The sequence below is a fragment of the Bombina bombina genome, unplaced genomic scaffold (genome assembly GCF_027579735.1).
Source record: "Bombina bombina isolate aBomBom1 unplaced genomic scaffold, aBomBom1.pri scaffold_2599, whole genome shotgun sequence".
Classification (NCBI taxonomy): Eukaryota; Metazoa; Chordata; class Amphibia; order Anura; family Bombinatoridae; genus Bombina; species Bombina bombina.
The window spans coordinates 10,840-25,881 of NW_026510783.1; the positions used below are offsets into that span (position 1 = coordinate 10,840).

Genomic DNA, 15,042 nt, shown 5'->3' on the forward strand with positions numbered 1-15,042 from the left:
CCGTTTGTTTGCGTAGCATGTGTAGGAAGATTCTGGCTTTCTCTTTGGTGCTGAAGAAAAGTTTTTGAAAATCTTTTGCAAATGATTCAGCAGTAAAACTACATTTGTATGCATAATTTTCTTCTATTTGTCAGTGTCAAAAAACTCTACTTAGATGCCCTTTTTTAAATTAATCTAGCAAAGGCTGTAAATAAAGCTGTGCTTATTCTGCATATCAGTGAAGCCATTGTTCCTGCTCATCTTGACAACAAATATGCTTGAAAACACAGCAAATTGATCCAATATTTAATCCCTTTTGTGACAACAAAATATGGCACTTGTAGCGAGATGAACCCTTGTAATGGCTTTGTAGATTACATTTTTAAAACCTGTTAAAAAGGGATGCTTTTCCTTCCATCTCCTCTTTGGCAATAACCCATCAACGTGTAAATTCATGGCATTATTATGGCAAGAGTAGAAAAGAAAAACAAGATTTATACTTGTAATACAATAATTTATTGATATTCTGAAAGTGGTTACATACCTGGCACAGTGTTTTTGTTTTAGATGCTGGTTCCCTACTAGTAGCTAGCATGACTATATATGAGGGTTTTTTTATATGGGAAGATCCAAAAGACTTCTGAGAGGTTTCTGCTTAACTACAAAGTTTAGAGGCATTGTGTGTTCTCTTCCAAACTTAATTAAAGGTTAACGTTTATGCGCTATGAGTCAAAATATGTAATCATAAACTTTTACTTCGGGATCTAGCAAATTAGAGCTGTTTTAAAGGGTTTTAATTGCTCTGTAAGAGCTTCAGCAGTTAACTTTAGCCATTCTTTGTTTTTTTAGAAAAACAGATATGGTCAATAATTTAAAATGATTTTGTTTCTCCAGATGTCGCCAACGGTTCCACTTCAGGAGGATATCGACCGCCTCCCCGAACGAAAGAAATAGTAATCAACGGTCAGACAGTAAAACTAAAATACTGTTTTACTTGCAAAATTTTCCGCCCACCTCGTGCCTCTCATTGCAGTTTATGTGATAACTGTGTAGGTAAGTGTCCCTGTGAAACGCAGCCAGTAAGAAGTAGTTTTGTGTTGTTCTTTTGTGTTATAGATTCTTTTGAGCCTGAAGATAAAGTACATTACTAATTTAAAAACATGAATTGTCATTTTTATATTTATACACTGCTAATTAAATCCTGAATTGTATTAATGTTTTTATGTATTCACATTATGTTTGGTTTATGCATTCTATTCATGTTTAGAAGCCTTATTTCTCATAAATTAACCAGGAGCCTGAGGCCGTTGCAAATTAAATAATTAATGGATTTTTCATCTCAAAAATTTACATAAGAACTTTTTTCATTCATAAGAGGGTGGCAGTCCACAATCCATCACATGTTGGATTAAGACTTCAGTCAACTAGGAGGCGGCAAAACACCCAATTTTTTTTTTGCCTCCAACAATAATCAAAAGCATACTATTTAAATTGCTAAGTTGTTTGGAGAAAGCTACAGAGAACAGCTTATTCTTAAAAATATACAGCTAAATATGTTGTAAATGTAGTCTGAAGTGCCTTATTTTGCCTTTTAAAGTCTATTTGCCTTTTATATGTCTATCCTGCAATTTTTTACATTATCAGGAATACACAAATATATAAGTAAAGGAGCACTTATTAGCTCAGGAGTCAGGGAAGACAATACATTTTAAAAAACATATCAAAAGTAAATAGAATAGTGTTTATTTAAACTAAAATATTTCCACAATTTAAAATTGGGACGTCTCCCTTGATTTACAATAATGTACCAGTCTCGTAATGTGATTCTTGTGGTAAAGTAGCAATATTGAGCATATTTCAAAAAGCAATAAAAGGTTAAAATGTTCGCAACAATAATTGCTGAGAGCTAAAACATTATGTGTCCACCTTAACAATATAATGAATGCATTGTGAATAAAAGTTCATTGACAAACTTAATTTAACCCAAAGTTCATTCAATTTATCAGATTCTTCAGAGCTGGGTAGCAAATATAAAGTCTTTGTAACAAGTATTGCAAAGTGCCACGGATTAGGTTTTCAAACCCTGAGTCTATATATTGGGTGTTTATGCTGGTCTGACCAATAAGATAGCGTACACTTCCGTGTGTCAGATGGAAATAAGGAACTGAGCTTATTGGGATCTTCGGACACTTCAAGTGTCAGGCACAAGCTTACTGTGTTACTTCTCCGGAGCTGTGTTAAACTTGTGTCGTCTTTTGTGAACCAAGCGTGGCTGCGGTGATGTTACCTTATACTCCACTGAATACTGGTTCCGGATTAGCTGATCTGCTGCACGCTCTTGCGTGTTAAAAGGAAATTGATCGCAACAAACGGCCGTTTGTGATCCCTGTACTTGATAACTTCAAGGTCTTGCAGGGTAATAAACTTGTGTGAATGCTGTATTCAGCGCTGCAAATTAGTTCCTGGTGGTCTGCAATCAAATATCAACGCGTTTCGCCCTAGTGGCGACTTTATCAAGCCATATTCCTCTGTGTAGTCAATGGGCATTTAAATATACTACAAAGGGTTTTTTTGGTTAAGCACACTAAGGACTGTTTAATCTTAACACACATATTGTGGGAGTGCTACCAAAGTGACCAAAACAATTACAAAACAACAAAAAATATTGGTGCACATCCAACCACTTAAGTCCACTCTTTCATGGCATATTTGTATATGCTTCTGTCTGCCAAATATACTTACATAGCTTCTAATAAGATTGGGATAAATATCTCGCAATAATATGAGCTTAAATTTGTGCTACAAAAACAAATATACTTCTATCTGCTAAATATACTTACATAGTTCAAATAACATTGGGATTAACATCTCGCAATAATATTGACAAAAATGTTTTTTGCTTTAAAAAATGCCTTTAAATGAAATGGGATCTTAGTCACACAATATGATCATATTCTGCTAAGCCAGTCACCACTTACAAGGTGTCCCATAAAGACTGGTCCTAACACTAACAAGTTTCCACACTGCAGCAAGTCATGTCTACACAGTGTGAAGCTTTCTAGCTTATAAGTATATTTATCTGGAACACACCTGGGCTGGGTGGCGTGCATTAACCAAAGGGAGATAGATGATTTTACTTTCCTTTTCAATATAAACTCTGGTAATCCCTGTAAATCAAAAGAATAACATAGTGCAATAAAGTTTCAAAAAGCAAGAAATAATGAAATAATGCTCACCAAAAATGTCAACGCGTTTCGGCCTCTTTAACAGGCCTTTTTCAAGACTCTTGAAAAGTCTTGAAAAAGGCCTGTTAAAGAGGCCGAAACGCGTTGACATTTTTGGTGAGCATTATTTCATTATTTCTTGCTTTTTGAAACTTTATTGCACTATGTTATTCTTTTGATTTACAGGGATTACCAGAGTTTATATTGAAAAGGAAAGTAAAATCATCTATCTCAAAGAGTTCATCACCATCATTCATATGGATTTAGCCACAAGGAGGATTATTCACTAATATTTAATAACTAAGACTTTCACCTGGATTATATTATATACACACTATTTCTATTTTTGTTTAACCAGGATTTCATATATATATATTTTCACCTGGATTCTACACACACACAATTTTATTCTGTCATATATTTTGTCACCTATTTTTTGACACTTATTTTTGACACCTATTTTTAGGGGATCCCCCATTTTTAAGTTTTAATATATTTTTTATATATTTTTATACATTTTTTATATTTTTTACATCATTTTTTTCACACATTTATTCACAACCTCCCTCCAAGGGATTTTTTTCAATAGCTCTTTTTATCATCAGTTTATTTTTATATTTGATTTTTTCACTGGATTTTTTCACTGGTTATTTTCACTGGATTTATTCACTGGATTTTTTAAATACATAGACTTCAATTGACAAATCTGAACTTTTTGGACCTTTTTATCCTAAAATATAATTATATATGACTCTAATTTTGTATATCCCCGTAATTGGTGACATACCCATATACCCCTATATTGTGTTTTTAGCAACCATTGTGTTTTTAGTATTTATTTGTTAGTACTGTGAATTCCTATTTTTAAGTCTATTTGTTACATGGATCCATGTTTTAACTATATATTGAATTAAATGCTTGATAATGTCTGATAATCACTGATTTATTTGTTAGATTTTTCCTTTGCCTTATAGTTGGCACTCTTGGAATATTTGTGTTTTTTCTGTTGTTCCCACTAGGGTAAGCTAGATACCCTTTATCCAGGAGCTATAAGGAACTAGGCTGAGCGCTGTTAGATATCTTGTACTCAAAGGGCTTTAACATAGAGATTTCCTCATGTCGGGTTAGCGCCCTTGAGAACATGAGTTCAGGTTAGCGCGCGAGTAGGGTGTTAGGTTTTTCTCCCCATTTTTTTGCTCCATTGACTTCTACAGGGAATACGTTTATCGAGTGGACAATATTCTAATTGCGCTAGAAGTATGGTGTTTACACGTCGGGTTACCGCACGTGCAGTAACTTTTTACTTTCAACTTGTCATACTAGTGCAACCCGACGCATGCAAAAAGTTTACTTCTAGCACAGTTAGCACTCTAGCGAAAATGCTAAATATCACTTCACTCTTAATCTGGCCCATTATGTACTGAATACCACAATTTCTGTTTTCCTTTATTTTTTTTACATCTGATGTGTTGGCCTCTTATTAAGCTTTTGTAATTAGTAGGGTATATTGATGATATATCTGTAAAGGAACCAGATAACAACAATAATGTTGAAAGTTGCGTGTTAATCTGAAGAGCTTTTGCAGTTAGATAAAAAGTCTGAATCTATACGAGTATTTGTATCTAGTATTTACTCTTCTTTCTGTAGGTATCGTTTGAATGATCGACATTTTTTGATCATTTTGCCTCTCGTTTCAGAACGCTTTGATCACCACTGTCCCTGGGTGGGAAACTGCGTGGGGAAAAGAAACTACAGATTTTTTTACATGTTTATATTATCGCTGTCCTTTCTGACAGTGTTTATATTTGCATTCGTTATCACGCACGTCATTCTGCGTAAGTATGTTGCTAAAGCCATTTCTGATTTCAGTATAATTCTGTTTTCTTTCTGACACGATGAGTCCACGGATCATCTAATTACCTCTGGGCAGGAGTGATACTCCCAATAGTAATTAGATGATCCGTGGACTCATCATGTCAAGAAATAAATAAATTTATCAGGTAAGCATAAATTTTGTTTTCTTTCTAATGACACGATGAGTCCACGGATCATCTAATTACTATTGGGAATATCACTCCTGCCCAGCAGTAATTAGATGATCTGTGGACTCATCGTGTCAAGAAAGAAATACATTTATCAGGTAAGCATAAATTTAAAAAGTTGAGATGTAGATTCTCTTTTTTTTTTTTAACAGTATTAATGTTTTATGTCTTTTGTTTTTTTAAACCGTTTTCTTTTGTTTAAGTTTTATATATCTCACACATTTCATGTTCTATACATTCTATACATCCACCTACAGTCAATCACCATTGGTTTGTAGTTGGTTTGTTTCCTGAAGAGTAAAACTCAACAGTGGGAAACAGAAATTGCAGCACAAGATAGTTTCCCTTTTTGTAGCAGTGGACAAAACCATAGCTTGAGAAGCTGATGTACTTGACACACACAAATTGTTTGGATGGTCACCTCTCTGCTTGTCTGCACAATGTGGTGTTTTTGTGCCCGGGCAGATAAATCAGTTTCCAGAATTCCTTTAAGTTAATGGGAAAAAAAGGAATTCAATTAAATTCACCCTAAACTATTTAATTATGCAAAAACACTATGTATTTCCTTGTTTATTTTGTCCATGTTTTTGTAATTTTATCTCCAAACGTTGTGTATCTACTGCCCCAGAGAGATTGGAGACTTCCAGATTCAGATTTTTAAATCCACTGATTACAATGCAATAACCTTGGAATATGCATTTTACTTGTTCATATGCTCCATGCACCTTGCATTTTAAAGCCAGTTATTGTATGCATTAGATCCTACCTCAGTGTGCATACATGTTTATGGGCACAGAGTCATGTACAGTTCTAACAGTAGGAATACAAAGGGTATAAGTGATATTTGGCATGAACAGATCAATACACAAATATTATATTAAGTATTGAATGCCTGCCATACCATGCCCTATAGGGATTACAAGCGATTTGAGCTTTTCTCAACCATTTAAAATGTAAAAAAAGAAATGATGAGATTGTGAGAGACTTTAACACATGTATCTGATAATGAGGCTATGTGTAAATAGTACGCTAAACTCTGTTACTTTTTTCTCACATTTCATACAAATGTATTTTCAGCGCACATTAGTGTGTGGCAGCTTGAAGCAGTGAAAGACCTTACAAGCTGATTGCTGGCTGTTTTGATGTACTATTTCTCCTGAATACACTTTATTTATATATTAATATATATATATATATATATATATACAATTTATTTTTTCATTTTGATCGTTTGGGGAATGTGCAATAAAGGGATTAGCTATATTTTTAAACCAGAAACATTCTTGAGTAAACTGTCCCTTTTAATCACTATCTAGCAGCCCTGAACAGCCACGGTTTATTTTGGTGTGACTGGTGGAACTTGCTCCAGGCCAGATCAACCTGTCCTACGTTGGTTGAGCGGCTACAGCAGAGAAGCCGGAGCACAGTGTACCACCAGCCAGCAAAAAGTAGAGCCAAGAAAAAAAAAAACAAAGTCCTTGGGTTAGGGGCAGCTAGCCAGGACATTAAACACACACTTAGTGGTGCCTAAACATAATATTAAATTTGTTTTACACAACTTAAGTAAAAAAGCTCCATGCACTACTATAATCAATTAGTGGTCAAAAGCACTCTGGATCACAAAGGCATGATGATGACTACACAAATTTGGTACTCCTGATTGGCTCAAAGGCCAAGATTATCTCAGCCAGCCCAAAGACAACTTTAAACTATGTGTTTAACTAATTTGCAAAGCTTTAAGCACACAGGTATTGGCAAGCAATAGTGCAAGTGAGAAACTGCACTAATGCAGGGCTTGGCAAACCCAGATGCCAGTTAGCCACTGGCTCTTTAGAATTAGGCTGTAGCTTTCTGGTTTTGAGTCCCTAAGACACCCATGGCTGAATTTATTGTCTGGTTTCTAGATTTTGAACGAATTTGTCGAGCCCTGTATTAATGCATTATTCTTTTTTTGTTTTGCGACTTTCCTCTTTTTAAAGAGGTCTGGGTTGTTCCTAGAATGAACAGCTTTGTGTTACATTTTTTTAAAAACTTAATGTGTTGCATCATATTAGCAGTCTGTTAGATTGTTTTTTTTATGCAATATTATCAATACGCATGCCCACTTAGTCATATGTAACAAAATATTGTTTTATCTTCCGTCGTATACCTAATATACATACACATGTGCACATAATGATCTTCAACTGTAGCTGTATTGTCACTAAATGTCTTGTTTTCAAACGAAATGTAATTGTGTAATGTTGCAATAATGTGCTGCATGCCCACTCTGTGTTCTGTTTTTTAGGCTCACAGCAGGGAGGATTTCTCAATGCCTTAAAGGACACTCCTCTAAGATATCCTTTAACATCTGGTTTTCTGTTTGTACAGTAAATTCTTGCTAAGATGGCTTAAAGGGATATTTAACAGTATGAGATTGTAAACTAAAATGTTTAATTATGTGTAGTTAAAAAAGCAAAACAAGAAAAAACTACTTTGCAGTATACTTACATTATTTATTTTGTCCCTTTTTCTTGCAAATTTACTCTAAATATTCTTACTTTTCTAAATTCCTCCAAGTTTCTATAAAGTATTTCTTCTGCTTAGGACAATTAGGCACAGAAAGAAAAAAGAAAAAAAACTGCAAACAAGGCTGTGTGGAATATAGGGTTGTTAAAAATAATTATCAAACAAGGTTTCAACACAGCCTTGTTTGCACTTTTTTTCTTTTATTGCTTGTTCCATATCTGCCCGCAATTGTCCTCAGCAGGCAAGATAGATAAAGGGAAGCTTAAAGGAACATGAAACACAATTTTTATTTTATGATTTATATAAAGCAAGGGTTTTCAAAACTGTCCTTGTGCCTTCTTCACAGGCCAGATTTTTTGAATATTTGAACTAGAGCAAAGGTGAAATCAGACATTTTTTAAACACGCTAATCAACCTGCTCTCAACCAAGGTAACCCTAAAAATCTGGCCTGTATGGAGGCCCGAGGCCAGGTTTGAAAACTCCTGATATAGAACATACATTGTCTAACAGCTTTCCAATTTTGCGGCTATTATCAATTTTGCTTCATTTGCTTGGTATCCTTTGTTGAAGGAGCAGCAGTACTACACTACTGACAGCTAGCTGAAAACATCAAATGACAAGTGGCATATATTTGCAGCCACCAATCAGCAGCTAGCTCCTGAGCCTACCTTTAATGCTTTTTAACAGTGTATACCAAGAGAACTAAGCTAATTAGATAAAAGCAGTAAATTGGAAAGTTGTTTAAAATTGTATGTTCTATCATAAAAGGAAAATTCTGGGCCGCGCACACTACTTTTTTAGAAACGGAAGTACTATTGTGCTGTGGCTGTATTTCTTCGAAATTTGCTACCTGGATGTGCGCATGCGCACAAATACATAATCACACTCCACATGTGTTTGAAAAGAATGTGTGGAATGCATTTATGTAATTAGAAGCATGTGCAGATTGAGGTAGCAAAACGACGAGGGAGGACTAAATTACTCCATGCACTAAATTACCCCTGGTGCTCATCTACATGGCCACTTGAATAACAAATGCAAGGAGTAATTTAGTCCTCCCTCATCGAGATTTGCTACCTCAATCTGCACATGCTTCTAATTACGTAATCAAATTCCACACATTCTTTTCAAACATATGTGAAGTGTGATTACGTAATTGTGTGCATGCGCACATTGAGGTTCGTAAATCTTGGCGATGGAGAACATTTTGATAGAACACCGGTAACATGCAACTGCCTATTGGTTGGAAAAGTAATTGTGTGTGAACTGTAGGTTTCCACAGGACTGCGAGATTGAGGGTGAGCTGCAGATCTTGATATTGCAAACAACTCTCAAACAGAAACCTTCCCTCTCTGCACAAAATAAGAAAAAGGAAGTTGAATCACACAATACAGTCCGCTCCTAAAACTGGTCCCCTGTCCTTCTAGGTTTTTTTTTTTTAAGCCACTATAAATGCACATTTCTTTCATGTAATTAGCAAGAGTCCATGAGCTAGTGACGTATGGGATATACATTCCTACCAGGAGGGGCAAAGTTTCCCAAACCTCAAAATGCCTATAAATACACCCCTCACCACACCCACAAATCAGTTTTACAGAAGGGTACAGAATTGGCTTCAAGATAAGGCCTCCTGCAAAGAGATTTTTTCTTTCCCGTGTCCCAGTAAATCCAGCGAAAGCTCAAGCATTTCTGAAATGTGTTTCAGATCTAGAGTTGGCTGGAGTAATTATGCCAGTTCCAGTTCTGGAACAGGGGCTGGGGTTTTATTCAAATCTCTTCATTGTACCAAAGAAGGAGAATTCCTTCAGACCAGTTCTGGGTCTAAAAATATTGAATTGTTATGTAAGGATACCAACATTCAAAATGGTAACTATAAGGACTATCCTGCCTTTAGTTAAGCAAGGGCATTATATGTCCACAATAGATTTACAGGATGCATATCTGCATATTCCGATTCATCCAGATCACTATCAGTTTCTGAGATTCTCTTTCCTAGACAAGCATTACCAGTTTGTGGCTCTGCCGTTTGGCCTAGCAACAGCTCCAAGAATTTTTACAAAGGTTCTCGGTGCCCTTCTGTCTGTAATCAGAGAACAGGGTATTGTGGTATTTCCTTATTTGGACGATATCTTGGTACTTGCTCAGTCTTCACATTTAGCAGAATCTCATACGAATCAACTTGTGTTGTTTCTTCAAGATCATGGTTGGAGGATCAATTTACCGAAAAGTTCATTGATTCCTCAGACAAGGGTAATCTTTTTAGGTTTCCAGATAGATTCAGTGTCCATGACTCTGTCTCTGACAGACAAGAGACGTCTAAAATTGATCTCAGCTTGTCGAAACCTTCAATCACAATCATTCCCTTCGGTAGCCTTATGCATGGAAATTCTAGGTCTTATGACTGCTGCATCGGACTCGATCCCCTTTGCTCGTTTTCACATGTGACCTCTTCAGCTCTGTATGCTGAACCAGTGGTGCAGGGATTACACAAAGATATCTCAATTTCTTTAAAACCGATTGTACGACACTCTCTGACGTGGTGGACAGATCACCATCGTTTAGTTCAGGGGGCTTCTTTTGTTCTTCCGACCTGGACTGTAATTTCAACAGATGCAAGTCTGACAGGTTGGGGAGCTGTTTGGGGGTCTCTGACAGCACAAGGGGTTTGGGAATCTCAGGAGGTGAGATTACCAATCAATATTTTGGAACTCTGTGCAATTTTCAGAGCTCTTCAGTCATGGCCTCTTCTAAAGAGAGAATCGTTCATTTGTTTTCAGACAGACAATGTCACAACTGTGGCATACATCAATCATCAAGGAGGGACTCACAGTCCTCTGGCTATGAAAGAAGTATCTCGAATACTGGTATGGGCGGAATCCAGCTCCTGTCTAATTTCTGCGGTTCATATCCCAGGTATAGACAATTGGGAAGCGGATTATCTCAGTCGCCAAACGTTACATCCGGACGAATGGTCTCTTCACCCAGAGGTATTTCTTCAGATTGTTCAAATGTGGGGACTTCCAGAAATAGATCTGATGGCTTCTCATCTAAACAAGAAACTTCCCAGGTATCTGTCCAGATCCAGGGATCCTCAGGCGGAAGCAGTGGATGCATTGTCACTTCCTTGGAGGTATCATCCTGCCTATCTCTTTCCGCCTCTAGTTCTTCTTCCAAGAGTAATCTCCAAGATTCTGAAGGAATGCTCGTTTGTTCTGCTAGTGGCTCCAGCATGGCCTCACAGGTTTTGGTATGCGGATCTTGTCCGGATGGCCTCTTGCCAACCGTGGACTCTTCCGTTAAGACCAGACCTTCTGTCGCAAGGTCATTTTTTCCATCAGGATCTCAAATCCTTAAATTTAACGGTATGGAGATTGAACGCTTGATTCTTAGTCAAAGAGGTTTCTCTGACTCTGTGATTAATGTTATGTTACAGGCTCGTAAATCTGTATCTAGGAAGATATATTATAGAGTCTGGAAGACTTACATTTCTTGGTGTCTTTCTCATCATTTTTCCTGGCATTCTTTTAGAATTCCGAGAATTTTACAGTTTCTTCAGGATGGTTTGGATAAAGGTTTGTCTGCAAGTTCCTTGAAAGGACAAATCTCTGCTCTTTCTGTTCTTTTTCACAGAAAGATTGCTAATCTTCCTGATATTCATTGTTTTGTACAAGCTTTTATAAAACCTGTCATTAAGTCAATTTCTCCTCCTTGGAGTTTGAATTTGGTTCTGGGGGCTCTTCAAGCTCCTCCGTTTGAACCTATGCATTCATTGGACATTAAATTACTTTCTTGGAAAGTTTTGTTTCTTTTGGCCATCTCTTCTGCTAGAAGAGTTTCTGAATTATCTGCTCTTTCTTGTGAGTCTCCTTTTCTGATTTTTCATCAGGATAAGGCGGTGTTGCGAACTTCTTTTAAATTTTTACCTAAGGTTGTGAATTCTAACAACATTAGTAGAGAAATTGTGGTTCCTTCATTATGCCCTAATCCTAAGAATTCTAAGGAGAAATCATTGCATTCTTTGGATGTAGTTAGAGCTTTGAAATATTATGTTGAAGCTACTAAGAATTTCCGAAAGACTTCTAGTCTATTTGTTATCTTTTCCGGTTCTAGGAAAGGTCAGAAGGCCTCTGCCATTTCTTTGTCATCTTGGTTAAAATCTTTAATTCATCATGCCTATGTCGAGTCGGGTAAAACTCCGCCTCAAAGGATTACAGCTCATTCTACTAGGTCAGTTTCTACTTCCTGGGCATTTAGGAATGAAGCTTCGGTTGATCAGATTTGCAAAGCAGCAACTTGGTCTTCTTTGCATACTTTTACTAAATTCTACCATTTTTATGTGTTTTCTTCTTCTGAAGCAGTTTTTGGTAGAAAAGTACTTCAGGCAGCTGTTTCAGTTTGATTCTTCTGCTTATATTTTCAGTTTTTTTCATTATAAAATTTAAACTTTATTTTGGGTGTGGATTATTTTCAGCGGAATTGGCTGTCTTTATTTTATCCCTCCCTCTCTAGTGACTCTTGCGTGGAAAGATCCACATCTTGGGTAGTCATTATCCCATACGTCACTAGCTCATGGACTCTTGCTAATTACATGAAAGAAAACATAATTTATGTAAGAACTTACCTGATAAATTCATTTATTTCATATTAGCAAGAGTCCATGAGGCCCACCCTTTTTGTGGTGGTTATGATTTTTTTGTATAAAGCACAATTATTCAAATTCCTTATTTTTTTATGCTTTCGCACTTTTTTCTTATCACCCCACTTCTTGGCTATGCGTTAAACTGATTTGTGGGTGTGGTGAGGGGTGTATTTATAGGCATTTTGAGGTTTGGGAAACTTTGCCCCTCCTGGTAGGAATGTATATCCCATACGTCACTAGCTCATGGACTCTTGCTAATATGAAAGAAATGAATTTATCAGGTAAGTTCTTACATAAATTATGTTTTTGCAAAGCCTCACGGGAGAGACTGTTAGGAGAAAAAAAAAAAAAAAGCTGGAGGTGTATGGTGGCCATTTTCTGAGCTAAAACTCCACAAAAGTTTTGAGAAATACTTTTAAATCTTCTTAGGTGTACTATGTAGATGCAACATGCACTGACTGTTAAGAGGAGAAATTTTCCATTGCAGTATGTTAATTTGTGGTGCATACTGTCCCTTTTAAATATTCCTATAAAATACGTTTTGCAAGAAAATGTCTATTCATTGTGTTAGTTTCTCCAACATTGGTGTGTCCGGTCCACGGCGTCATCCATTACTTGTGGGAAATATTCTCCCCCACAGGGAAAGGCAAGGAGAGCACACAGCAAGAGCTGTCCATATAGCTACCCCTCTGGCTCCGCCCCCCAGTCATTCTCCTTGCCGCTCTGAACAAGTAGCATCTCCACGGGGATGGCGAGGAGTTTGTGGTGTTAGTTGTAGTTTTTTATTTCTTCTATCAAGAGTTTGTTATTTTAAAATAGTGCTGGCTTGTACTATTTACTCTACAACAGAAAAGTGATGAAGATTTCTGTTTAAGAGGGCTATGATTTTAGCACAATTAACTAAAATCCATTGCTGTTACCACGCAGGACTGTTGAAACCAGAGAACTTCAGTTGGGGGTAACAGCTTGCAGACTCATCATATGACTAGTCTCCTTCTAACAACACAGGCTAATGCTAGATGACAGTCATTTTTCCCCTCAGGGAAAACGGTAAGCCATTTTTCTTTCACCTCAGCAAAAAAGATAACAGGCTTCCCCTTTTTGAATTTTATGCTGGTAGACACTGTTAGGGGCCAAATTGATTGGTTTTTATTACAATATCATGGCATTTGAAATGTTTTATAAGCTCATATACACTTGGGGACGTTTTTTATTGATCTGGCTTGTTTTAGACACCTAAATCTAGTCAGGAAGGCCCCTTCACTCTAGTGTACTGAGGGAGGAGGCCTCATTTTGGCAGTTGATTTCAGGCAGTGCATGCAGTCTCATGTGAGAGGGTCCTGTGGCTCAGAAAGTGACTCCAGAAGGCTTTTTTCTGTGGATGATTGACCCCTAAGGAAGGTAAAAGCAACAGCAATGCTGCAGCAGGGATTGTGGTGTATAAAAACGGTTAAATCCAACATTTAGCTCCGGTTTGCTTGTTTTAAGAGCTAGAGTCTCCATATTTGCTGTGCAATACTTTATAAGCATTAAGACACTGGGGTACAAATTTCATAAAAATCGGATATTGCCTTCATAGTTTTTTGAACATTCAGAAATAAAGTGCGTCATTTTATTATTTAAAGAGACAGTAACGTTTTTGTTTAAAATCGTTTTTATTGCATTGTTTGCCTGCCTAAATCTGTTTAACATGTCTGGGCCATCAGATAACCTATGTTCTGTGTGTGTTGAGACAAATGTGGTTCCCCCTTCGAGTGTTTGTGATAATTGTGCCATAGCGTCCAAACAAAATAAGGACAGCTCTGTTACATTTCATAATGTTGCCCAAGATGATTTATTTAATGAAGGTAGTGGGGATAGTTCTACATCCTCTCCTTCTGTGTCTACACCAGCTTTGCCCGCGCAGGCGACACCTAGCGCGCCAGTGCTTATTTCTATGCAACAATTAACAGCAGTAGTGGATAATTCTATAGCAAATCTTTTTTCTCCAACATAGGTGTGTCCGGTCCACGGCGTCATCCTTACTTGTGGGATATTCTCTTCCCCAACAGGAAATGGCAAAGAGCCCAGCAAAGCTGGTCACATGATCCCTCCTAGGCTCCGCCTACCCCAGTCATTCTCTTTGCCGTTGTACAGGCAACATCTCCACGGAGATGGCTTAGAGTTTTTTAGTGTTTAACTGTAGTTTTTATTATTCAATCAAGAGTTTGTTATTTTGAAATAGTGCTGGTATGTACTATTTACTCAGAAACAGAAAAGAGATGAAGATTTCTGTTTGTATGAGGAAAATGATTTTAGCAACCGTCACTAAAATCCATGGCTGTTCCACACAGGACTGTTGAGAGCAATTAACTTCAGTTGGGGGAACAGTGAGCAGTCTCTTGCTGCTTGAGGTATGACACATTCTAACAAGACGATGTAATGCTGGAAGCTGTCATTTTCCCTATGGGATCCGGTAAGCCATGTTTATTAAGATCGTAAATAAGGGCTTCACAAGGGCTTATTAAGACTGTAGACTTTTTCTGGGCTAAATCGATTCATTATTAACACATATTTAGCCTTGAGGAATCATTTATTCTGGGTATTTTGATATAATAATATCGGCAGGCACTGTTTTAGACACCTTATTCTTTAGGGGCTTTCCCAAAT

At 37.0% G+C, this 15,042-nt stretch overlaps 1 protein-coding gene across 1 annotated transcript; it reads left to right on the forward strand.

Moving 5' to 3' along the window:
* Positions 1–873: 873 nt before the first annotated feature.
* LOC128643460 (palmitoyltransferase ZDHHC14) lies at positions 874–7,614 on the forward strand (the record flags this gene model as incomplete). Its single annotated transcript, XM_053696309.1, has 3 exons — positions 874–1,032; positions 4,901–5,038; positions 7,533–7,614. Coding segments are annotated over 3 exons (379 nt in total), but the record flags the coding sequence as incomplete, so codon positions are not given.
* Between the last annotated feature and the right edge of the window lie 7,428 nt (positions 7,615–15,042).